The 23,522-nt window shown below is 51.6% G+C and overlaps 1 protein-coding gene across 2 annotated transcripts in view; it reads left to right on the top strand.

Annotated features, from left to right (window-relative positions):
• Positions 1–21,913, top strand: part of GALNT14 (polypeptide N-acetylgalactosaminyltransferase 14) — a 206,500-nt gene extending 184,587 nt beyond the window's left edge. For both annotated transcript variants that reach the window (XM_046662679.1, XM_046662680.1), the window contains exons 10-15: positions 2,954–3,080; positions 5,327–5,419; positions 9,489–9,572; positions 10,042–10,186; positions 20,060–20,179; positions 21,396–21,913. In XM_046662679.1, coding sequence (XP_046518635.1) covers positions 2,954–3,080; positions 5,327–5,419; positions 9,489–9,572; positions 10,042–10,186; positions 20,060–20,179; positions 21,396–21,554 — 728 coding nt within the window. In that variant the 3' untranslated portion in view covers positions 21,555–21,913. The remainder of the gene's footprint in view (positions 1–2,953; positions 3,081–5,326; positions 5,420–9,488; positions 9,573–10,041; positions 10,187–20,059; positions 20,180–21,395) is intronic.
• The last annotated feature ends 1,609 nt before the right edge of the window (positions 21,914–23,522 follow it).

Below are 23,522 nucleotides of genomic sequence, written 5' to 3' on the forward strand. Positions count from 1 at the left end.
CCTCAACTGAGTATGAAGAAGCCATTGGAAGTTGGTGCTGGAGCCTGGAGCAGAGCTGGGGCTGGGGGCATGGAGGTGAGTCCTCGGCATCAAGTGAACATTGGGGTCAGATGAAGAAGCAGTGTCAGGAAGACACTCAGAGACAGAGCCTTGGGGTGAAGGATGCCAGGAGACTGGAAGGAAGGTGGAGAAGGAGCAGGCTCAGGTGACTACTTTCCAAGTTGGGGGGTCTGTGCATGACTGGGCAGAGGGGAGGGGGGTCAGTAGATTCAGAGAGAAGCAAAATGCTGGGCAAAGGGAGCACAGGAAAGAAGCAGTTTGCAGGAGTGTGGGGGGATGGGATTGAGGCCTAGGTTGGAGGGATTCGCTTTGCAAATAAAGAGAGACATATGTCTCATTTGAATACATGAAAGGAAGAGACCATAGCTGAAACATATGCGTATTTTTGGAAGAAAGCTGGCACAAAATTTGTAGGTTATATCAGTAAGCAAGGCCTCCGTCTCTGGTTTTGAGACATGAGAGGTTTTTCCTTTTTGGGAACTAGAGCAGACTGTGTTTTGAGATCCCAGAGAGGAGTTGATTGAGGCACAGTAGACCTTAGACCTGTTAAGGAAGACATCCTGAGCCTAAATGCACACAAGTACTACATAACTCCATGGACCACCTCTTCAGCCCCTTGGTGCACTCACTGCAAGCTGGAGAGGTGGGTGCTGGCAGTTGGCTAAGCTCACTCCTACAGACACCAGGCTGGCACACACGATTTCATCAGTGCCCCAGTCACACGCCAGATTGCCAGGTATCATGAACCTTTACGGAGAATCAAAATCTGGAGCGTTGAATCCACGAATTTCAAGTGCCTCCTGTAGCCAAAGAAGGCTGTAAATCGTCTAGGAAGTTGGAAGTGGGCGATGCCCTTGGTGTTCGTGTCTTAGTGACTGGCTTCAGAGGAATGTCCTAACTGCTGCAGATCTTTTAACTGCACTTGGAGTTTGCACAGTTATTCTCAGAATTCCACGTCATTTGATGTCGACAGTAATCCTGTGGAGTGCTTTTATGATCTTCGTTTGACATCCGGGGAAACCCACCCTCAGGGAATTCCAGCAGGTTTCCTCAGGGACACAGCTAGTAGATTACGCCAGGCTCGGGGCTGCTGACCCCAGAGCCAAGTTCTTCCCGTTCCTCCCCCATCCCTTGTTCTTGTCATCATTCAGTAGCAATCTTGAGAAGAACTTTCTTCATCCGAGAGCACACATTGTCCCCACTCAGGGAAATCTGAGTTTCCTGGGAATGAGCAGTGGCCCATTCGTGAAAGCACCTGGGCAGGCAGAGGGGAGATGTGGAGAAGGTGGCAACAGTGGAGTTGGTGTCAAGGAAGCCTTTCCTGCAATTCACTGGCCTTTCCAAGGACACATGGCAGGAGGCAGGAGGATACAGGTAAAGGGTGGATAAGGACAGGTGAGTGAGAGAGCAGGTGAGGATCAGGATGAAGAATTTGTGGTCCAAGCACCTTCTTTGAGAGTTGGGATGAAGGGAAATGCAGAGCAGGAAGTGGGAGGGGCAGTGGATGAGAGAGAGGACCGGTGGTGAAGAAACCTAGCGAGATGGGGCCCAAGGTGATGGAGGGTGCAGGGCACATATGTGGTGGGAAGGTACTGGAATATAGCCTCATTCCCTGCTCATGTGTGGACACCCGGTCTACTTCCAAGTGGTCCCTCCCAGGGGCAGTTACCCACGGACATGGATTTTTCCTGACCCAGCCTGTCTTCCTCATACTTGAGTTTGACTACAGAAGCATGGGCCGGGCAGAATTTGGGCACGAATTCCCAGATAGGAAGCTGGCTTTTCCCACCAGTGGCAGACCCAGTGGGGTGCAGGAGGGCAGCCTGCCCTGGGTGCAGTAAGGGGGTACACTGTCTAGAGAGGTTAAAAGCAATAATAAAACTACCTACAGTCATTCTGCTTTTTGTTATCACTCTGTGCTGGCAATTCTACACAGTGGCCATGATAAGCTATGCCCCCCAACCCGTTGGTATTCCATTGCTTCCTCTGGGCCAGCACCACTGCCTCAAGCCTGCCAGTAAGCAGCCCCAGGGGCCTCTGCTTGCTGCACCCCACCCACTCCTCTGAGGTCCCTGCAGCAGCAGCCAACCAGGAAGAAATGGGTATGTGTGCAAAATCCCCGCTCAGGGGAGCACCCCCAGCAACATCTTTGAGGCTTCTAGCATTGTCTGTGGCTGCTCTCAGCTCTTGGTTAATGCTCCAACTTCCTCCTGGGCTACGATTCAGGCGCCCTTTGGTAGAATTGCAGTCTGGGTTTTGGTAGGCGCTCTCCTGGACTTCTTGTCTAAGTATCTCCTGGGAGCTTGGTCCTCCTCGTTGCATCCTGGCCATGTCCTTTGCTAGCATGTCAGAGTGCGAAACTCGCTACCTCCATTTCAGCCACTTCTATCTCGCTCTTGACTGTCTGAAAATTCTCCCATATTCTCGAATAGAAATTCTCTCTCCTCAGTCCTGGTTCTAACCCACTGGGGTCATACCAGCGAGTCTAATCCATCTTCCACGTGTCCAAAAGCAGCTCTCTCATTGTCCCAAGGTTCCTTTTTCCAGGTTAAAGCATCGCAGCAGAGCCCCCCACCATGTTGGCCCCTGAATATGTCCCTCCATGAGGGGATGGAACAGGGGCTGATTTAGATAGGTGCTCCTCCATGCCAGCCACTGTTTCCATATTAACTCATTACCACATTCCCAAGTGTGAGTTATTATCATCCCCATTGGCAGATGGGGAAACTGAGGTTGCCCAGCCAGCAGAGCACATGCTGTGACTGTGGAGCACCCTAGGCTGGGTGTAGCACGCCCTCTCCACTTCCTCGGGCCTAGTGCCTTGAAGCTGCTGTCGTGTGTCCCCTCCCTTCCAGGGGTGCAAAGTAGTGAAGGGAGCCTTGCTGTCTTGCAGAAATCTCCTTTAGAGTGTGGATGTGTGGGGGCAGCCTCGAGATTGTCCCCTGCAGCCGAGTGGGCCATGTCTTCCGGAAGAAGCACCCATATGTCTTCCCAGATGGAAACGCCAACACATATATAAAGTAAGTGCACGTTCCAGGGGCTCCGTGGGGGCAGCAGAAAACTGAGGGCCTTCCTGGTGATGGGTTGTGGCTGTCCTAGGTTCTCCGGTAGGTTGCCTGAGCCTTCTGAATGGACAGGACATGCACATCGTGCTCCCTGGGGCTCTGCCTAAGCAGGGAATGTCAGGCCTGCCAATCTGGCATTAGGCAGGCGGCTCCCAGGCTGATCTCCACCACTGACTCCCCTGGGGCCCCACATGTGGCCTCCGGGGCTTCAAATCACTGGGCAGCACCATCCTCCAGGGCTCAGGGCTCGGGGTGTTTTGGGTTGTTTGGGGTTAAGGAGAGGAGGCTGTTTTTGCCTCTGAGTTGTAGAAGATCTGCTGCTCCTGCCTTCAGGCTGAGTCACCAGCGGAAAGGTCCTTGGAAGATCCGGGAATGGGGAGGTACAGGTGGATACAACTCACATGCCTGCCACAGGGCCTCGCTGGTACACAGACAGGGCCCAGGCTGCACAGGCCCTGCAACATCTCATCTCCTGCCTGGGGAACAGGATGAAGGTGCCAGGGACTCAGCCACCCAGCAGTGCCCACTTGCTTCCTCCTGCCTGCTTCCTTCGTACACCCTCTCGTTTGCTTGATTTCTTCTCTTTCAACCTGTCTCCTCTCCTTGAAAAATAATTCATGTGTATCCCTTTTTCTCTCTTTCATCATTTCCTCTGGCTTCTTCTCTCCTTTTTGCTAATCCTCTTGTCCTCTGACAACTTCACTCACCCATTTATTCCCCTTTTTCCTGTTTTTATATCATTAGGTCTATTTTGGGGAGGGAGGAGCTATGCACCTCTTTTGGTGTTTTCCTTCGTTTGAGGTGTCGCTTTCCTCTTCTGAGTTCTTTGGTCCTCGGTTTTCACACGTATGAGCAGGTGTGGGTCGTGTCCTGACACGGCAGTCTGGGAGGAGGTGTGGGACTGAGCAGGAGAGTTAACAACACCTGTCACAGCACAGTGGTGGCAAGGGTCGGGCACGAAGAAGCCCAGCAGGCGGGAGCAGTGGGAACGAAGGTCGGGCTGCTTTGCTCTTGGGGAAAGGTGAGCTGGGGGCATCTGGGGTAGGGCAGCCGTGGGGCTGTGATGTGCAGTGGAGCCAGGCTGGGATAGGAGGGCAGAGCCTTGGGATCCAGAACATTCATTGTCTTTGAGACTGGGCCCTGGCCAGTGGGTTCCCTGCATGCCACCAGTGGGTCATTCAGTGGTTAGAGAAAGGTGGCACAGCCATCTACTAGGCAGCTTCCAGTTTGCTGATGGTCAGGCCAGTGGAAGGAGCCAGCAGGATGCTGTTAACTGCCTTCAGTGCACCAAGAACTGGGCTGCGTGCATGACTGTCATTTCATGTCACCAGCTTGGAAGGGCTCACCATGTTCCTCTATCAGTTCTCTCTGCTCCAAACAGAACCAGAAGTGTGGAGGAACACGTCCTTTTCAGTGAGAGCCCAAGTTCGCTCACGTGGGCCTCGGCAGGTGCTGCTCCCGCACTGCTCCCGCCATCTGACTGTTTTCCCAGGTCGTCTGTCTCTGCTCTGGGCTCTTCCTGATATCCCTGCCTCCCTGACTGCTGAATAATGACATCCTCCAAGTCTGTCTCTCTCTTTCTGTGACCTTTGGGGTCAGACTCAAATACCTGATACTTAAATACCTGATTTAAAAAACGTAAGAGAGCTGGCAAAATGTTGGACAAATGGCTTGATTCCTTAATTCTTTACACCTGCACCAAGCTGCTCTCACAGCTGCCGGGAAGACCCAGTGATTGGTTTTCCCCTTGGAGAGCTGGCACCCTAACACTTCCCCTGTGTAAGGGGGAGCACCTGGGGGACCAGCCTGGGTGGCCAGAGGTGAGATGGCCAACACAGGTCCCGCTCTTTCGTCTTGGTCTCTGGCACCATGTGGATGCGCCAGGCTCTCCTGGCTCTTTTCTCACTGCAAATTTTTTAAAAAGAGCTACAGAAGTTGTTAGTTTCTAGAGTAAGTTTTCTGGTCTGTACCTTTTGGGGAAGAGTTTGTCATAACTATTAAAATCCTGTATCTTGGGGTAAAGTTCCCTTTGGAGAGGGCGTAGGGCTTGGCTGGGCTCAGCACCCTGGGAAGAACAGTGTCACTGGATCCTGGTTGCCCCACCCCGTAGTGCTGCCAGCTGGCTCACGTGTGTGTTTTTTAACTGGATGCATCATGGGTCCTCTCAGAGAGCCCCTCCGTGACACCTCCTCTCCCCACAGGAACACCAAGCGGACAGTTGAAGTGTGGATGGATGAATACAAGCAGTACTATTATGCTGCCCGGCCATTCGCCCTGGAGAGGCCGTTTGGAAAGTAAGTGTCCCTTCTGGTTGATTTGTGCAGAGTTGAGAAGAGCTGCAGCTCGTAGGCCCAAGGCGAGCGTGTCCCGACAGGCCTGTCAGCCAGTCCCCCCAGCCTCTCAGCCCCTCCGGGGCCCAGACTAGGGCTGTTCTCCTTTCCCACCCTTTCTTCCTCCGGCCCAGTTCTGGCGGTGCAGAGCTTTAGGCAGCTCTGGTAGAATGACTCTGGCAATCTGGACCACCAACTCAACAGGTGGGGCTGTGCCTTGTTCAATGGACCAATATTTCTAGCTTTTTACGGGAAGGTAGGATGTGGGACTAAACAGCCCTAGTCCCTCCAGGTCTGAGTTCCCTCCTGCTAGTTCTCAGTCCCCCAAGCCTGAATTCTCTTCCTTCCTGTGGAGAGCAGCATCACACAGTGTCCCCTACAGCAGCGCTCCCGCCTCACGGGGGTGGAAGAGGACAGGGGAAGGGGTGTTTATGAAGTGCTAGATGCCATTACAGAAGATATCTCATTAGTCCTCCCCAAACTCTGAGAAATGGGTATAATTACCCCTGTTCTACAGATGAGACCACTGAGGCCTCTAGAAGTTAAGCTACTTGCCCTAGATCACGTCACTGTAAGAGGGAGATGAGGCTTGAACCACACTTGTCTGATTCCAAAACTAAATGATGTTGCATTCCCCAGCCCAGGGCTGATTTGAAGAGAGAAAGATGGCAACTTCATTTATGTTATCGTTCATCTTTTTGGAGGTGAACCGATGGTTCTTTGTCATACTAATGTCATTCATTGGTCAGGCTGTTGAGCAGATGTGTTTTTTACAGCCAGCACTTCACAGGTCGAGCCCATCACTGCTGGGAAGATTAAATCAGACCCTGACAAAGTGATTTGTCCCCCCAGTTCTTTCACCCAGAGCCTCGTAAGGCATTTGTTCTGAGTCCTCATCACCTCCCAGTCCACTGGCCGTGTCCATCCACCCCTCTATTCCGTACTTTCCTCTCCAGCTTAGATTCCACTCTTATGCTTGAAGAGAGTGCTTAAAAGTTGTTGTCCTCAGATCTTTTGCCCTGTTGTGCATCCATCAACATCCCCAACCAAAGTTTCCTCTACCCTGGATGACCCCAACTTTGTCCTTTGTCCTCCCCTGTGCACAGCTGCTGAGCGGTTCTGGGAAACATCAGCTGGTGCTGCTAACCCTGCATGGCCATCAGTCCCAGGAGGCCCTCAGTGTGCCTACTGGTCCTGCCAATTTTCCTGACCAGTGCTCCCCCTCATTTGCCATTTAAACCTTCTCAACTCTCCCCAGCCTCTGAGGCCACTCCCCTCCTTTCACTCACAGCAGATGACACCTTCTGTTTTATGGATGAAATAGATGGCCTTAACTTCCCAAGACAGACCCACCTATAAACTTCACTATACAATATCTGCACCATCCTCCTCTGTCTCTTTCATCTCCAAGAACAAGGTGTGCTTCCTGCTGTGTCAGGCCAGCCCTCCACCTGTACTCTGGATGCACCTTTCATTCCTGCATTCATTCATAAATCAACATTTATCGAGTTCCCACTGTCTGGCTTCATCTCCCCCTTCCTCCAGGCGCAGGGCTTCTCAAACTTTAATGTGAACACAGATCCCCTAGGGAGCTTGTTAAGATATGGATGCTGGCTGAGTAAGGCTGCATTTCTAATGAGCTCCCAGGTGATGCTGTGCTGCTGCTCTGTGGACCTGAATTCAAGGAGCAAGGTTCTAGGGTGATGGTTCGCAGACTAGCCTGCATATTGCAGTCACGCGGGGAGCTTCACAAACTACCGATGCCCCTACTTCACCCCTAGAGAGTTGATTTAGTCTGGGGTGAGGCCTGGGAAGTAGAATTTTTCAGACATCCCCCACCCCTGGGTGATTCTGAGGTGCAGACATTGTGGGAACCAGTGTTCTCCGGGACTTTGCCCTCCACATGTCTCCACACTCCCTCCTGATCCCTAATCTCTCTACTGCATGGTTCCCACCTGCCTTTAAACTGATTCAGTGTCTTACATCTTAAAAATTAAAAAAGGAAGAGGAGGAAAGAAAACAAACTACAAAAACTCTCCTTCGGTCCAACGTTGCTCATCACCCACACCGCTGTCTTCTCCATCAGAGCCAAGCTTCATGAAACAGCTGTCCGCATCCACTGTCTCCGGCTCCACCTCCCCATCCCTCCTCCCCTGACTGTGATGTGATGTGTGTGCGGCCTTACCCCCAGTCTCCTGCAATCGCTCCCACCTGGCTCACGCGTGACTCCCTTGGACCCTTTACGTCATCTGTTACTTCATTGGGATGAGTCTTCTCCCTCCTTGTCCCTCTTCCAGGGCATCTCTGATATCTATGTTTCCACAACTACGGTCTTGGCTTTTGCCCTGCTGCTCAAGCTCCACCTTCTCAGTCCTGTTTGCAGCCTCAGTGTCCTCTTCCCACCTTTTATGTTGGTCTTCCCCAAGAGTCTGTCATAATCCCTCTTCTTACTACCCATTCACCCTGGCATCAACCACCACTTCTACACTGCTGTTACCTGCATCTCTATCTCTAACCTGGACCTCTCCTCTGAGCTCCAGGCCCTTATATACAAGTATCAACTGGACCTCTCTGCCTGGATATCTCCCTGGCTCCTCTCACTCAACAAGTCCTAACTAAGCTCATCCACTTTGCTCCTCATCCCATATTCCCCATCTCAGTGGACGCTCTTCCTTGCATCCTATTACCAAGTCAGAAATCTGGGTGTCAACATTGACTCCTCCTTCCTCCTCTCCTTGCACATCCAAACGCTCACCGAGTCCCAGTGGTACTGCCTCATTCATGCGCTGAGCACCCAGGTCCTTGCTAAATACTGAACATTCAGTATTGTTTAAAAACAGCGACATCATTGCTGTCCCCATGGAACTTAGAGTCTGGGGAGGAAATGTGGGTGGTGCTGTATAAGAAGTCCCAGTGCCATGAGAGCACTTGGACTAGGCAAGGGTGGAAGGAGGTGAGGCTGGACAGAGCGGGGCCAGTTCTGTATGGTTGCCAAGGAAGGACAAAGTGTAAATAGCACTCAGGCAGGTGCTGGTGGTACAGATGGAGAGAAGAAGAGGGACTCAAACCTGTGATTTCTCTCTGTTTGCACACTCATTTCCCTACCTGAAAGCATGATGAGCACCTGGGTTTCCACCACTGCCTCCTAACTACATACACACACACACACACACACACACACACATATACGTACATGCATACATTCTAACCTCCTGCAGCACTGCCTCTGCCAACAGGACTCATCTCACTTTTCCACATGCACTAATCTCTCTTCACTATTCCCCTGTCTCTCCCAGGGGCCCTACCTCACCCATTTTCTGGTGTGTCTGGATAACATCTACTTTTCCTTCCAGATATCAGCATCGACATCACTACCTTGACCACCACAAACCCAACAAGCAAGGGTGCACCTCTGAGGTTCTCCCACAGCCCCCGCATGTCCACCTCACGTCTATGTAGGCTTGGAGTCTCTTGTTTCATTACCTTTCTCTACTGCTCAAAAGTTCACGATCATATCCCACATTGGGCACAATGCCTGGCACGTAGTAGGTACTCAATAAACATCTGATGAACAGATACCTGCCCAGGCGGCAGGACCAGCCAAAGGAGAGGATTCTTTGAGGCTTGGGCAGTCATGGGTGGTATTTCAATTGCAAAATCCAAGGAGAGATTTGTGAGTAAGTAGGCAGAGCCCCAACAGTGAATTATTAACACACTTTATGTTCTTGTAGCTTGGTTTTTAATGGGAAGTAAAAACACCCCCAAATTCCATTTCCAAGTAAAAGCCGAAGTCCTTGGTGTCATTATGGCACTGTTGTGAGATATTGCTAAGTGTTTCCATAGCTCTGTCTGAAGCCCTAGAAATCTCTCTTGGTTAATGTCTCCAGCACTCTCCAGAGAGACGTGGGCGCAGGTTGCGCTCTTTGGTTCCCAGCCTGGTACTTGTCTCTGACACAGCTGTGTTTTATCTTTGTTTTTTTTAATCTTTATCTGTGTTTTATCTTTTATCTCCCCCCATCGCCGTCATCCCTAGCATTGACAGCAGAGTGGACCTAAGGAGCACTCTGCTGTGCCAGAGCTTCAAGTGGTACCTGGAGAATGTCTACCCAGAACTCAGGTATCTGCTCTACCATTCAAGCTTTTGCCGGCTGCAAGGAGGGGCCCTCGGCTGACTTGGTCTGGAGAGGAGACAGCCTGTGGCAAACTAGATGAGAGTTATTAAGGATATGCAGGTCTGAGAAGAACAGTTGGTTCCCCTTATCCCTGAAACCAGAGAGGAATTATATTAATCAGTAGCATCAGAGATGAATGGTTAGCTAGTAGCAGTATTTCTCATCCTCTGGGGTTTGAGCCCTGGGGTGACCTGAGAGCTCTGTTCCAGGCTCCATCTACTCTTGCGGCTCCTGGGTCTTTCCTGGTGGCCTTGTTCCTAGTGGCACCCTACCCCCAGCAGCACAAATTCTTATAACACAGCCCAGGGTGAAACACCCCTGCCATTCTCAAAACACTGCCCCAACCCCTCCAGCTGCTAGTATTACTAGTCCAAAGACCAGCAGATTCTCATCTCTCCTGTGGCTTTCCTCTAGAATCCCCAAGGATTCGTCCATCCAGAAGGGCAATATCCGACAGAGGCAGAAGTGCCTAGAGTCTCAAAAGCAGGATAACCAAAAGATCTCCAATGTCAAGTTAAGCCCCTGTGTCAAGAGCAAAGGCGAGGATACAATGTCCCAGGTAAGTAATTGGCTGGGGATATATGAATGTGTGCGTAGACTCAGCGCCCATCACCTGCTTCTACACATTAGGTGTCCAGTTATAGCCAGAGCTCAGCTGCAGAGCTGGAGAAGTTTGATGCACCCTCAGTCTGGACTGGGTTCACTCTGCTGGGTTGCCAGATGCATGGAAGTTCTCTGAAAGACACCTTCGCAGGCAACATCATGCCTATAGGAAATTGCCATTAAATTAGCAGTTGAATGAAGGGCGTCATTGGTATCCAACCTGCTGGCAGTAAATGTGGGCTGGGTCAGGCAGGGTGGGGGGACAGCTTCCTAGCAAATATGAAATGCAAACGGAGAAAAGCAGGATGAAATGCCTGCTCTGTGAGCCTCCTGCTGGTTTCAATGACTGCCAGGTAGTCACGTCAGATTTGGTAAAACCATCACCGTCGTCCGCCAGCCCTGCTCTGGACGGTGCCCTCATTTGTCCCAGTCCTGCCCTCAGCAGGCCTGTGGCTCCACCTCTCTTCTCTCCTGCCTTCCCCAGTTCTGGAGGAACTGCTGTCGCCCTTTCTCAGAAAGGTTTCCTTGTGCCTTAGTTGATTCATCAGCATAACACCGCTGTGTTCTGCGGGTCAGCGTTCTCCCCTCTAAGGATGCAGCTGCTCTTGTAAAGGTCACTGACACATTCACAGCCTGTCTCAATCTCTGTAACCCTTGGCCTGCTGGATGCATTACAGCACATCCATCTCGTACCTTTCTTCCTGGCTCTGATGATGCTGCTTGATCCTGATTCTCCTGCACTCCTGCTCTTTCCATCTCTGTTTTCTTGCTGCCTCTTCTCCCCAACTTTCATACCCTTATGATGAGCATTCACCAAGGTTCTCAGGTCGCTGTTCTTTTCTCCAAAATTGGTTTCTTGGAGATTTTATCCATTCGTCCAGCTTTAGCAACCTCCTCTGTTTTGTTGAGCCACAAATTCTATATCTTCATCCATCCATGAATTCATTCATTCATTCACTCAACAAACATCTACATTTTCTCCAATGGTGAAAGTACAGAGATGAACAGCTAGGCTGCAGGCCTCCATGGCCCCTTGAGGGATCAAACACAGAAATAAGCAAGTAAGCAGCCATTCTGATAGAATCTCAGTCCTGGATAGAGTTTTGTCCAGGGCACCATAGAAACACCAAGAGAGTCATCCAACATATGCATGAGAATCAGGGAAGCCTTCCAGAGGACTTGAAAATGAGCTGCGTCCTGAGAGATGAGGGAAATAGGCCAAGTCAAGGAGGGGAGGGAGGGCGGCCCAGGAAATAGCATTCACAGGTGTTGGGCTGAGGCTGGGTGATGGAGCAAGTCCACAGCCACAACAAACTCATCTGTAATTCAAGCCAACGGTTAGCTACCAGCACATGGCAGACACCCCGGCCCTCTCCCCACCCCACTAATTCTCTGCAAGTGGCCACTTTCTCCCAGACTCCATGGTTCCAATCTTGTCATCTGCTGTGGCTCCTCTTTCTCCTGTGTCCCCTGCTTCTGCAAGTCCCATCGCTTCTTCCCTCGGAATAACTGTTCTTGGGACCCTGCGTTCACTTCTTCATGCCTGATCAGCATTCCTCAGCCTCAGCACCCCTGACTTTTTGGGCTGGATAATTCTTTGTGGTAGGGGCTGTCCTCGCTTCATAGGCTGTCTGGCAGCATCCCTGGCCTCTGCTCACCAGATGCCAGTAGCACCCCCATACACACCACTCAGGACAATCAAACTGTTTCCAGGCTTTGCCAAATGCCCCTAGGGCACAAAACCTCTCTGTGGGGAACCATTGTGTTAGAATCTGGCCACAACTTCCAGTCCCTGCACCTCATCCCCCATTTGACCTGCAATCATCAAAACATTGTTCCTCATCTCAATATAGCCTTCAATGGCTCCCCATTGTCTACCACAAAAATCCACACTCTTGGCCCAGCGTTTGAGGCTTCTCACCACCTGCCTCCCCTTGCTGTGACGTTTTCAAGAGCCGACTCTCTGCTCCAGCAGGACACGGGAGGGGGCTGCCTGAGTCAGACAGGAAAAGGGAGAGGAAGCAGAGGTGTCCATTTTGCTGTAGGTGTGGCAGCCTGGCTGGAAGTGACACAATTTGCTCAAATGGCATTTTGTAAGATGTGAGTAGGTGACGCACATCCCTCTCTTCTGACTCTGTGTGTGGGTGCTATTCGTGGGGGTCCCAAGAGCCAGAATGTTGTTGCCTCCCTTTTCCCTGGGACAGGAGCTCGCTTAGTCTGTCTCCACAAAGTGGGGGCTTTTCTGGTCCCCCAATAGCCTGGCCCTAGGGAGAGGTTGCCAGGCATTTATTTGACCAGAGGGTAATAGTGCCTATCCCAGGTGACCTTCCAGGAGTGTGAGAGAGAAGAGGAAAAACCCATTATCTGTGGTAAACTAAAGGTTATCATAGTAACAGTCTTGAAGTGAGCAGAATTTCTTCTAGATGATGGTGCCAGCTGTGGCCCCTCTCTGCTTTGGAGAGAACAATTGGGTTTGTGTAGCAGCAGTGTGAATTCAGGCTAATGGAAGAACACTTGGAGATAGAAAGATTATCGTTCCACCTGAGCAGAAAATACCGAGTGCCCGCGGTGCCCCGGGCCGCAGGCTACAGGCTGGGGTGCAAGGTGGGGTTAGGCTGGGTTAGACACAACCCCCTTCTAGAGGGGGCGCAGCCAACAGCAGGACTGGGATGCATGTCCAAGTGTTCTGAAGGTGGTAAACCCACCCTAGACTGATAGAAATCTACATAACTCGTTCAGCTTGAATAATCCCCGTGTGTGTGTGCACACATCTGTGTGTGGAGTATACACCCTTGTAGCACTGACTGGTGTTACCTTTCTCATCCTTCTGGCATGAGCCCGCAGTCCTGCCTTCCTGCCTCCTGACCGCTCTGCTAGTGCGTCCCGGGGTTGGAGGGCTCTCTCCTCTTAACCCTGCTTTGCCTCTTCTCCCCACTTCTCCCCTCCCATGTCTCTCTCCTCGTCCTGCCTCTTGGCCTGTGCAAAGAGAGTCGCATCTGCCCCTCACACCCTTTCCCATGACTCGTTCAGCCTCTCTCCTGCTCCACCTCCTCTGTCTCTGAGAGGCCACATCAAGGAAATGACACAAGCCCCCTGGTAAGGAGGTGTTACTGTTCTCCACCTTTCACAGATGACACCAGTGCCTAGAGAGATTATCCAAGCTCATATACTAGTGAGTGTTGGAGGCAGGATTTGGACAATCTAGCCACCACACAATAGTCTGCTATTGCTGCTACTGCCAGTCATGGCTGGCACTGGTGCCCTTCTATTCAAGTTTAATCACAGGGACTGTCTGTCCCTGAGGCCCCTCTTCCAGGTCATCAATACTAAAACTATAGATCAGCTGCACCTAGACAGCAGAGAGCTGGCAAGAGGTTCTTCTTCTTGGCCAGTTCCCAAAGACAACCCCTAGGAGGAGAGAAGCAGAGTCACCCCCCATGGTGGGGACTGGGGACGGGGCAGACCAGAGAGTAGGCCCCTTCCCTAACATGGGTGGGAACTGGGGCAAGAGAATGAATGGAGACCTATACTCTGCAGACTCTACTCCAGACCAGGGGACACACGCAGCACTGGCTTCCAGCCTGGGCCTGCCCCTCCTTCCTTCCCACTCCTCACTCCCCCACCCTGAACTCCCAGCCGGCATATGCACACGTGGTCACTCCCTCTAAACAATCCCCCTTGGGCCTAGATGTGTGCTAGGGACACAGTCTACACTCAGGAGGAGAGACCCAGGGGTGAGATCCATGCAGGTCCTGAAATCAGGCTCCATCCACCTGGGTGGGGAGCTCCAGAGTCCTAGATGTCTGGGGTGAAAGAGCACCAGAGGATGGGGGTCAGGAGCCCTGAGATCTGCTTCCACTTGGCTTTGTCCTCTCCGGTTGGTGTGTCCCCAGGTACATGGGTGTCCTCATTGTTGAAAGGAGACTATCAGACTATAGCTGTCCCCTGGCTCTGATGCTGGCTCGTGTCCCTCTCCACCCCCTGTCCCATCTATCCTTCATCCTTCTGCCTAACATCCCTTTCTTGGCTGGCTTGTCAACCTTGGGAGCAAAATGTTTAATCTGACTATATATTGAAGATGTCGGCAAACTGATGCCTTGGGTGGAATGTGAGAGAAATACATCATCAGTTTGTAAATGTGTGAAGCCCAAGCAGCCTCCAGGTTAACAAATTCCCTCTTAACTTTGTTGGATTCCCTAGAAAAATATCTGTGAAAGAAAGAAGGAAGACAGATGCAGCAATCTAGTTGCTATCCCAATTTAAAGAAAGGGAAAAAACGTAAATTAAAACCTTTTTAGTGTGTCCTTCTACCTACGTCCCTAGCAATTTAGGCCACTGGCTTGTGAAGTATGCGTGCAGGCAGCTGATACCCTGGGTGGGCGAGATGAAGATAAAAGCTCTTCCCCCAAACCTGGACTCACATTGGCACCAGTGGGACAGGGTGCCAGCACAGCGCCTCCCATGCCTGATACCAACCCTCCTTCCCAAGCTTTCTCAACACGCCCTTGGGAATGGCCCATCACAACTGCCTCTCCAGCATCTCTCCTGGGAGGCAAAGCAAAGGCAGTTTTCCAAAGGAAGAGCTCTAGGGCCATCTGTCTTCCTATTGGCTTCCTCCATCATCATAGTCAACATGCAGTCAGTAACTGAGCACTCGCTCTGTGGCCAGCACCGTTTTGGGCACACATATGTATTAACCCATTTGTTCCTTACCATTACCCTCCTAGGGACTGATATTATCTTCATTTCACATATGAGGGAACTGAGGTACAGAATTAAGTAACTCACCCAAGTTCACAGGGTTAATGAGCAGGTGAGCCAGGATTCCAGCCTTGGCAGTCACTCCAGAGTCCGTCAACAGGACTCTACAAAAAATGTGCTGGGTGTGGGTATTTAATCTCATGTGTAAGTATATTCCTACAACTTTGAAGGAAAGGACAGGATGGACTGGAAAGAAAGAAAAGTCTCAAAAAGTGAGTCTAGTGAAGGCCCCAGTCGAAGGAGGGGAGTGTGTCTCAGAGCCTGCCGGGTCACCCTGCCGCCTTTGGTCAGAGGGCCTCCACCAGGATGTGGCTGAGGTCTGTGTCTGCGCAGCTGATGGAGGTGACCCTGGCATGGCCACTCAGTGCATCTGAGTGATCCTTCAGGGATCCAGTTGCATCAAGAGATCAGCTAACTAAGGTTTCACTTGAAGCCACTCGTTCATTCCAGACACCTTGTCTGAAGAGGGCTTCAAGGGCGTGTTCAATGGATGAGTGCATTGCCCAGTGTGGTCTAAGAGGTTCGAGGCCTGCCAGTGGCCCTGAATGCTCTTGGCTCAGATCCCATCCCACCAAGGAGGTCCCACATTCACAGTCAACTCGGGTCAGCTCCTGGCATTGCTCAGAGTACCACTGACCTCAGTGACCCCCTCCTCACCCCCATTTCACAGACGGAGTAAGTGAGGCTTAGAGAAGCTGACCACTGCTGCCCAGATCGTACACGAGTAATGCCACAACAGGGTTCAGACACAGGCCTGCTGCCTCCCGGAGACCAAGTCCTTAAGACTAGGTGAGGGTTTCTCAACCTCAGCACTATTGGCTTTAATACCAGGTAATCTCTTGCTGTGGCGACTGTCCTGTGCATTGAAGGATTTTAGCAGCAACCCTGGCCCCACCTACCTAGTCATAATAATAAAAACATGTCTCCAGACACTGCCAAATGTCCCCTGGGTAGGTGGAGGGGGACAAAATCACCCCAACTGAGAACCACTGCCCTGGGCTGATTGCTTCTTGCCTGCTAGAGGTGGCTCTGGACCATTCTAAGATGAACCCCTGTGCTGGGGCCCCCACTTCGTCTCCTGCCTGCCTCTTTCAGAACTTCGCTCCTTCACTTATCTCCATTTAAGAAGATCTTTCCTCTCTGCTTCTCCATCCAGTGCCAGACAATAAGCCCCAGGCTGCGTGCCGTGGGCCCTATTCATCCAAGCTTTCACAGCTGCAGCCAGATGGGCATTGACTAGAGAGAAGTCTCCTGCCCCTGAAGCCAGGCCACTCCCTTCTCCCACCCACAGTGCTTACCTCCAGTGACTTCCTCTAAGCACAAAATGCCTTAAGCCTGTCCAGCCTGAACCATCCCCTCCCCCTCATCATCTCACCTCTTCCAGGGCAGGAACAAAGGGGCTGGAGGTCCAGGAGTGGACCCCCTCCTCCTCAGCCCCTTCCTAGCCTGTCCCAGAGGGGGCGAGGCCACCCACACCACCTCCAGAATGGCCTCTGGGTTACCTTTCATGGGTATAGCTGTGTGTGTGTACACTGGGAGTAGGGGCTATGACTTTGCCAGTGTCCCAGATGGAGTCTCAGCAGGTGGCCCAGTGCTCAGCGATGGAGGCCAGGTCACCCTAACCAACCACTGCTGCCTTCCTGAATCCATTTCTGACTCCAGGATACATTTAATAAACCCATTCATCACTGGTCGTTCTGGGAAGTCTGACAGGCCGCAGAATGGGAATCGGAAAACCTCTCCTTGCTTCCTGTCCAACTCACTCCTGTGTTCTGCTTCCCTCCTCCCCTCTCTTGCAGATGTGGCCAGAGAGCTGTGTTCCTCTGGGAAATTGTGAGGCTGAATTCTTTTGATGCCAGTAAAGCACCAGCTAACGGAAAGCCCGCTTAGCATAAGGGCTTCGATTCCCGTCTGCGTGTGCACATCCTCCCCTGGGTGTCTTGCAGTGGTTTCCTCAGCCCCAGCCCCAGCCTGGGGTATACCACATGCATTCCTTCCCGAAAGGCCCTTGTGGAGGGGGTGTCTCAGATGTCAAAAGAACTACCTCTCCCCTCCCACCCCCAGCACTTCCAGTCTTTGAAGCCCATAGAATATTAAAAAAAAGAAGAAAAGCCAAAATGGGCTTTCGGAAATGGTGGTATATTTTAAGTTTTTATATTTAATCAGTTAATGCTTTTAACATAAAAAATACAAAGCCAGTGTATTATGGTGATCATAGGATAATTACAGGGTTTATTTTTAACATGCTAATTCATGGTTCACTGCGAGCTGTGTGGTCGGATAATGAGACAGAGGGATGAACTTTGTCTTCTTTCCACATCAGTGACTACATGTTCAGCCTCATTTCCAGATGATGCAGATGTCTAAAGTTGAGGCCAGTTGTACGATGGGCCTGGACAAATAGCTCCCTGGCAGCCTTGCTCTTGAACCTGGGCCCTTCTCTCCCCACCGCCAGAGGGCAGGGAATCCTCGGGGCCCACACCCAGGATCCGCTCCCACCTTCTACTCCAGATGTCTAGGACCCAAGAGCCCCCACCCGAATGGGTGGAGCCTGATTTCAGGACCTGCATGGATCTCACCCCTGGGTCCATCCTCCTGAGGGGGGACTGTGTCCCTGGCACATACCTAGGCCCAAGGGGGACCGTGAGGGGAATGACCACATGTGGATATGCAGGCTGGGAGTTCACAGTCAGGGAGAGAGAGGAGTGGGAAGGAAGGAGGGGCAGGCCCAGGCTGGAAGCCAGTGCTGCGTTTGTCCCCTGGTCTGGAGTGGTGTCCACAGAGTGTGGGCCTCCATTCATTCTCTTGCCCCAGTTCCCACCCATGTTAGGGAAGGGGCCTACTCTCTGGTCTGCCCTGTCCCCAGTCCCCACCATGGGGGGTGACTCTGCTTCTCTCCTCCTAGGGGTTGTCCTTGGGAACTGGCCAAGAAGAAGAACCTCTTGCCAGTTCTCTGCTGTCCAGGTGGAGCTGATCTATAGTTTTAGTATTGATGACCTGGAAGAGGCGTCTCAGGGACAGACAGTCCCTGTGATTAAACTTGAATAGAAGGGCGCCAGCGCCAGCCATGACTGGCGGCAGCAGCAGCACTAGCAGAGCTATTGAAGAGAGTGGGCCACTTACATGACTTTGGATAACCTCTTTGAGCCTTACTTTCATCATCTGTCAAATGGGGATAATAATAATACCTACCTATTAGGAGTCTTTTAAAGATTAAATTACTCTGTATAAAGCTCCCAGAACAGTGCCTGGCACGTAATAATCCTCCATAAACGTTAACCATTATGTAGCAGGGCCATCACAGTATTGCATCGCCTCTGTGCACACAAAGGTCTCTCCCCTTCCAGCTTCTCCTGGAGGAATGCAGATCCATGTGGAGAATGATCACATGCACAAGGCCAGAGAACCCCTTGATAGGTCCCAAGGAGTACGTTTCATAACTTTTTATTAGAAAAATTTTAAAATAGGGATAGAAATAGATGGAAGAGTATAAAGAACCCCCATGTACCCATCCCTAGGCTTCAAGAATTCTCATCTCACAGCCAGTCTTTTTTCATCTCTATTTTTCTATCCACTCCCCAGGGAGGACTTTCTGGTCTAGGTCTTCTCCTAACATCAGCAATTTGAAAAGGGACAAAAGAATCCACAGGCACGACACAACCCTAGGGGACAGTGGCTCCCACTAGGTGGTGGCCCCATCCAGGTGTGAGGGCCAGGGTAAGGTCCCAGATCAGGAGAAGCAGTTGTCAGCATCTAGGTGGTCTGGTGGGGAGAGCAGAAGGGCCCAAGCCTGTGGGAGAGGAGGAGGAACAAGCCAGGTCCCAGAAAGACATTGGAGATGTCAGGGGACAGTCGAAGTCAAGTGAGGACCTGGGGCCAAGAGGTGGCTGCCATGAGCTAGGGAAGGAGCAAAATGAGGAGCAGATGGACCCTGTTGACTCACGGAACACGTGGTCCTAGAGCAGGGGCTGACCAGCTAAGGCACCCTTTTTCCTTCTTGAGCTAAGGAGAAGTAGCCAAGGAGTGGCCTGGTCCAGAGGCCGAGGGTCAACTGGTCAGCAAGAGTATAGTAGGGGAGGAGAGATACGGCCCTCAACAGGGTCCTCTCTGCAGCTCTGCTCGGGGCATCCAATTCACGAATCATCTGCTTTGCCGCATGATGAAGGCAAAGGGCAGGGGTTATCCTCATTTCCCAAGGTGGGAGAAACCTCTTGGAGGTTCACATCTGACAACTGTTAGGCCAGCACCTTCGCCCCCCTGATTTATGAACTGCGAAGTAGTTTGGGCTTCTTCAGGAGCAGTTGGTTGCTCTGATCTCTGGCACCTTTGAGGAAATGTGTGAGGAACCTTTCCCATAATGAACCTCTCAGGATGCCCCTTTTCTTTTACCGTCAGGACTCTGCTTGTCCATCTGACTTCTGCTCTCTCCACAGGAGCTCAGAGGCCAGATGACCTGTTACACCCAAGCGCTGGAGTGCACACACCCACTGGGAATAACTTATTTCTCATGACTTTCTTCTTCCCTCTCCGCTCTTCTTCCTCTCCCTCCCTCAGAACACCTCCTCGTTCCCTTTGTCCCTCTGTCTGCCTCCTGCCGTTAACTCTCATGTTCTCAGGATGCTGAATTGGGCTCCTTTTCAAAGAAGAGGGGGCATTCTAGAGACTGCTGGGGGTGACCTACCAAGTAGCTGCTTAAAATGTCAGGTGTGGGGTACAGACACCAATCCAATCCAAACAGAGATTGGACACCATGCTGTGTGGCTGTTGTGTTGTTTAGGCTCCTGCCCAAAGCCCGGAATTGTTCAGTGCCTCACAGAGGCGGCCTGAACTCCCCAGGCCAGTCCCCTTCACAGGGTGTGGGGACAGAGGTTTCAGTGGGGGTGTGATCTCTGAGTCTCTGTCTCTTGAGCAGCATTCTCTAGGGCGACCTTGTTGATGTCAATTCCTGCTAGGAGCCCCAGTGCTTTGGACCGGCTGTCCTCATTATCCCACGCAGGCACAGTAGTGTCCCACCAGTGGGGGCTTCCAAGGATCCCGATGTGACCCTTCCTGGCCTCTTTCCCTCCAGATATGGGCCTTCACATACACCCAGCAGATCATACAGGAGGAGCTATGCCTGTCGGTCATCACCGTTTTCCCTGGCGCCCCGGTGGTTCTTGTCCTTTGCAAGAATGAAGATGACAAACAGGTAAGTGCTCACTGGGTCTGCCCTGGGGCATGGCCACCTTCAAGAACATGACTGCCTGTGTAGGTCTAAGTCTCATGTGCAGGGAGAGAGAGAAACTAGAGAAGAGGAAGGGTCAATTCGGAAGAGGTCCTTGTGGTCGGGAGAGGGAGGGAAGTGCTGCCCACATGGCGCAGCAGCAGTGGTCAGCTTGCCCCCTAAAAGCCTAGTGACCTTGTCAGACCTCAGTGTCCATGTGCATCTTGTACTGTCCTGTCTTGCGTCGATGCCCACCTGGGATCCCAGAACAAGAGAGAACTGGGACAGAGCCTACAGGGCCACAAGGATGAGCAAGACTCAGACCTTTGCCTTCAGGGGCCTTGGGCTCTGGCAGGATGGCCACCAAAGTTCATAGCGCTTGGGATGCACCAGGTGCCCAGTTCCTCCAGCAGCAAGGCGTTGGCGCACTCAGTTACCTGTCAACTGAGTAGTGGCATTAGACTAAGATTCAAATGCCCATTCTATGATCCACTAACTGTGTGACCCCTCCCAGGTTACTGGACCTCTCTGAGCTTCATTTTCCTTCCTCCCTAAAATGGGGTTGATGATGCCCGCCACACAGGTAGCTGTTTAGAGCAATTAACTGAGATGGTCCATGGTACGTTGTCAACGGTGGTTCCCCAATACGTGTCTAACCCCTTCCTCCTTGTCATGTGAGGTGAAGTCTGGGAAGCAGCAGCGTGAGACCCACCTCTCTGCTGGGGCCCCTCGTGTGCTGAAGGAGCAGAGGTTCACAGCATCGGGTGCTGCCCAGGAGCCCCTCTGCCCCTGCCTCGTGGCCCTCCTTGCTCCCGCCATCCCCCAGCTCTCTCCCACTTCTTTGTGACGGTGCAAATACCAAGTGCAGATCATTTCTGTGGTTGCTCCTGTGACTCGCTTACTTCACGTTTTCTGGCCTATTGCTTGGAAAGTTATTGCCTTCTAATGAGTTTTCATAGCAAACATATTGATTTTTGCTTTTACTTTCTTTTATCCTATTTAAAAAAACAACAATAATATCTAGCAAAGCAATTAGTTGCAGTTCTATTCCTCCATGAGACCATGAAGTCAAGTCCCTGGGTGACCCTAGACATACGATATAAACATTTCTGATTACACCGCAACTCCTGATATTATTGATAGGACCCGGGGTCTTAGCCAGAGAATCCTGGTTCATCCCCTCTCCTCTCTGTCTTCTCAGCAATGGACCATGGCTGGCTCCCGCATCGAGCACGTGGCGTCCCACCTCTGCCTAGACACGGACATGTTTGGTGATGGCACTGAGAATGGCAGGGAAGTCGTTGTCAACCCATGTGAGAACTCACTTATGAGCCAGCACTGGGACATGGTGAGCTCTTGAGGATCCACGCCAGAACCAGCGGGGGCCAGGGGGTGGCGCTTCTCCTGTTGAGAAGCAGACTGGAAATCAGGCTGCGAGCAGCCCGCAACTACTGCAGATGCCCTGGACTGGGAGGTGGAGGCAGAGCCCCCCAGCACAGGAGCGGCTGTCTCAGGGAGGATGGAGGAAAAGATGGCAAACCAAGTGGGGCTCAGAGACAGAGCCCACGTGTTCTCAATGCCGTTAAGTTCCAGCCCTGCTTGGTATGTGGAGACACAGTTCTAATGGGAAGTGTTTATGTTGTTCTTTTTCTTACCAAAGCGGCCAGAGAGAAAAGCCTTCCTTCTCTCTAGGCCAGGACTAGATGGAGGGGTGAAGAATGGAGGTTGTTTTCAAAACCAATAAAGGAACCTTAGAAGTTTCCTCTGTGTCTCTCTTACTTTATTTCTATTTTCGTTAGCTCAGGGCTAGGCTGGTTCTCCATTGAGTGGGGATGTGGGGTGGTGGGGTCTTGTGGCAGAGTGGACAAAGCAGAGGACAAGGAGATGGCAGCCCTGTGCTCTTCTCCTGAGCTGCCACCAACAGGCTGTGTGACCTGAAAAAGGCACGCAACTTCTCTGCCCCTTCGCTTCCTGTTATATCAAGTGTGGGAGCAGGAGCACATCAGTGGCCTGACCCCGGGACGCACAGTCTATCTCATCCGGGCAAATGGTATCTATTCAGGGCTCTAGGTTCCTCCTGTGGAGACCCTGCTTCAGTAGGTCCAGGGTTGGGTCCAGGCTCCTCAGCTGATTCTGACGCCCGTTGCTGCTTAGAATCACTGCCCTTGATGTCCCTGGGAGCCCTTATAGTCTGTGGCTGTCAGCGCAGGGTTTTCTCTAATAAATTCCCACTGTGCTCTGAGTACTGTGTTTGTCCTTTCTTTAAGAGGAGAACCAGTCCATATTGTTAAAAATTTCCCAAAACATGCCAGTCTATTCTCTGCCAAGGTCAGTTCACCATCTGCTGTTTAGTAACAATCTTAGTTATCTATTACTGAGTAAGAAACTACCCCCAAACTTAGCAGCTTAAAGCAACACACATTTGTGATCTATAGGTCAAGAATCCAGGCACAGCTTCACTGGGTCCCCTGCTTCAGGGTGGCTTAAAAGGTGACAGTCAAGGTGTTGGCACGGGCTGCAGTCATCTCATGGTTCAGCCCGGGAGGAATGGTCCCAAGCTCACTCAGTGGTTGTTGGCAGGATTTGGTTCCTCACAGGCTGTTGATCAGAAGCCACCCTCAGACCCTTGCCACATAGGCCTCTCCAGCGTAGCAGACTGCTTCCCCAAAGCAAGCAAGCTGGGAAGGCACAAGTGCCAGCAAGGTGGAGGTCACAGTCTTGTATAACCTAATCTCACCAGTTACCCCCATCACTTTGGCCATATTCTATTTGATAGAAGCAGGTCCCTGGCTCCGTCCATACTCAAGGGGAGAGGATTACACAAGAGAGCTGATGCCAGAAGGTGGGGATCATTGGGAGCCATTTTAGAACCCGTCCACCACAGTAACTATTGTACCCTAAACAGGTGTCCAGCTCCCCTTCATCCAGAGAGCCTTCAGTGATGGGCCGTTGTTCAAGCTCATCATTATAAAATGCATTACCGTGGCTGACTGCAGATGTGGAAAGTAAGGGCTGAATGCATACAGGCCCAGAATCTCCTCGGGTGGTTGTGTTTGTTTATGCAATCCTTTTGCCTTCTTTACTTATGATTTGGCTCTTTTGTGGGGCTGTTTCACTCCCCACTCTGAAAAGGAGAGGCGGCCAAGCAATAGATAAAAAACGTCGATAGAAGAAGATGTTCTGATGGCTCCTCAAGCTCTGTGTCCACAGAGTTTAAACCACCCTTGCAGAGAAGAAACAACAGATGGATTCACCAGTGCCCTTTCCCCTGAGTAGAGGAAGCAGGCACGACACTAAAATAACTGAAAGCAGGGCTGGTACTGTCCTC

This window comes from Equus quagga, chromosome 5 (genome assembly GCF_021613505.1).
Source record: "Equus quagga isolate Etosha38 chromosome 5, UCLA_HA_Equagga_1.0, whole genome shotgun sequence".
Lineage (NCBI taxonomy): Eukaryota > Metazoa > Chordata > Mammalia > Perissodactyla > Equidae > Equus > Equus quagga.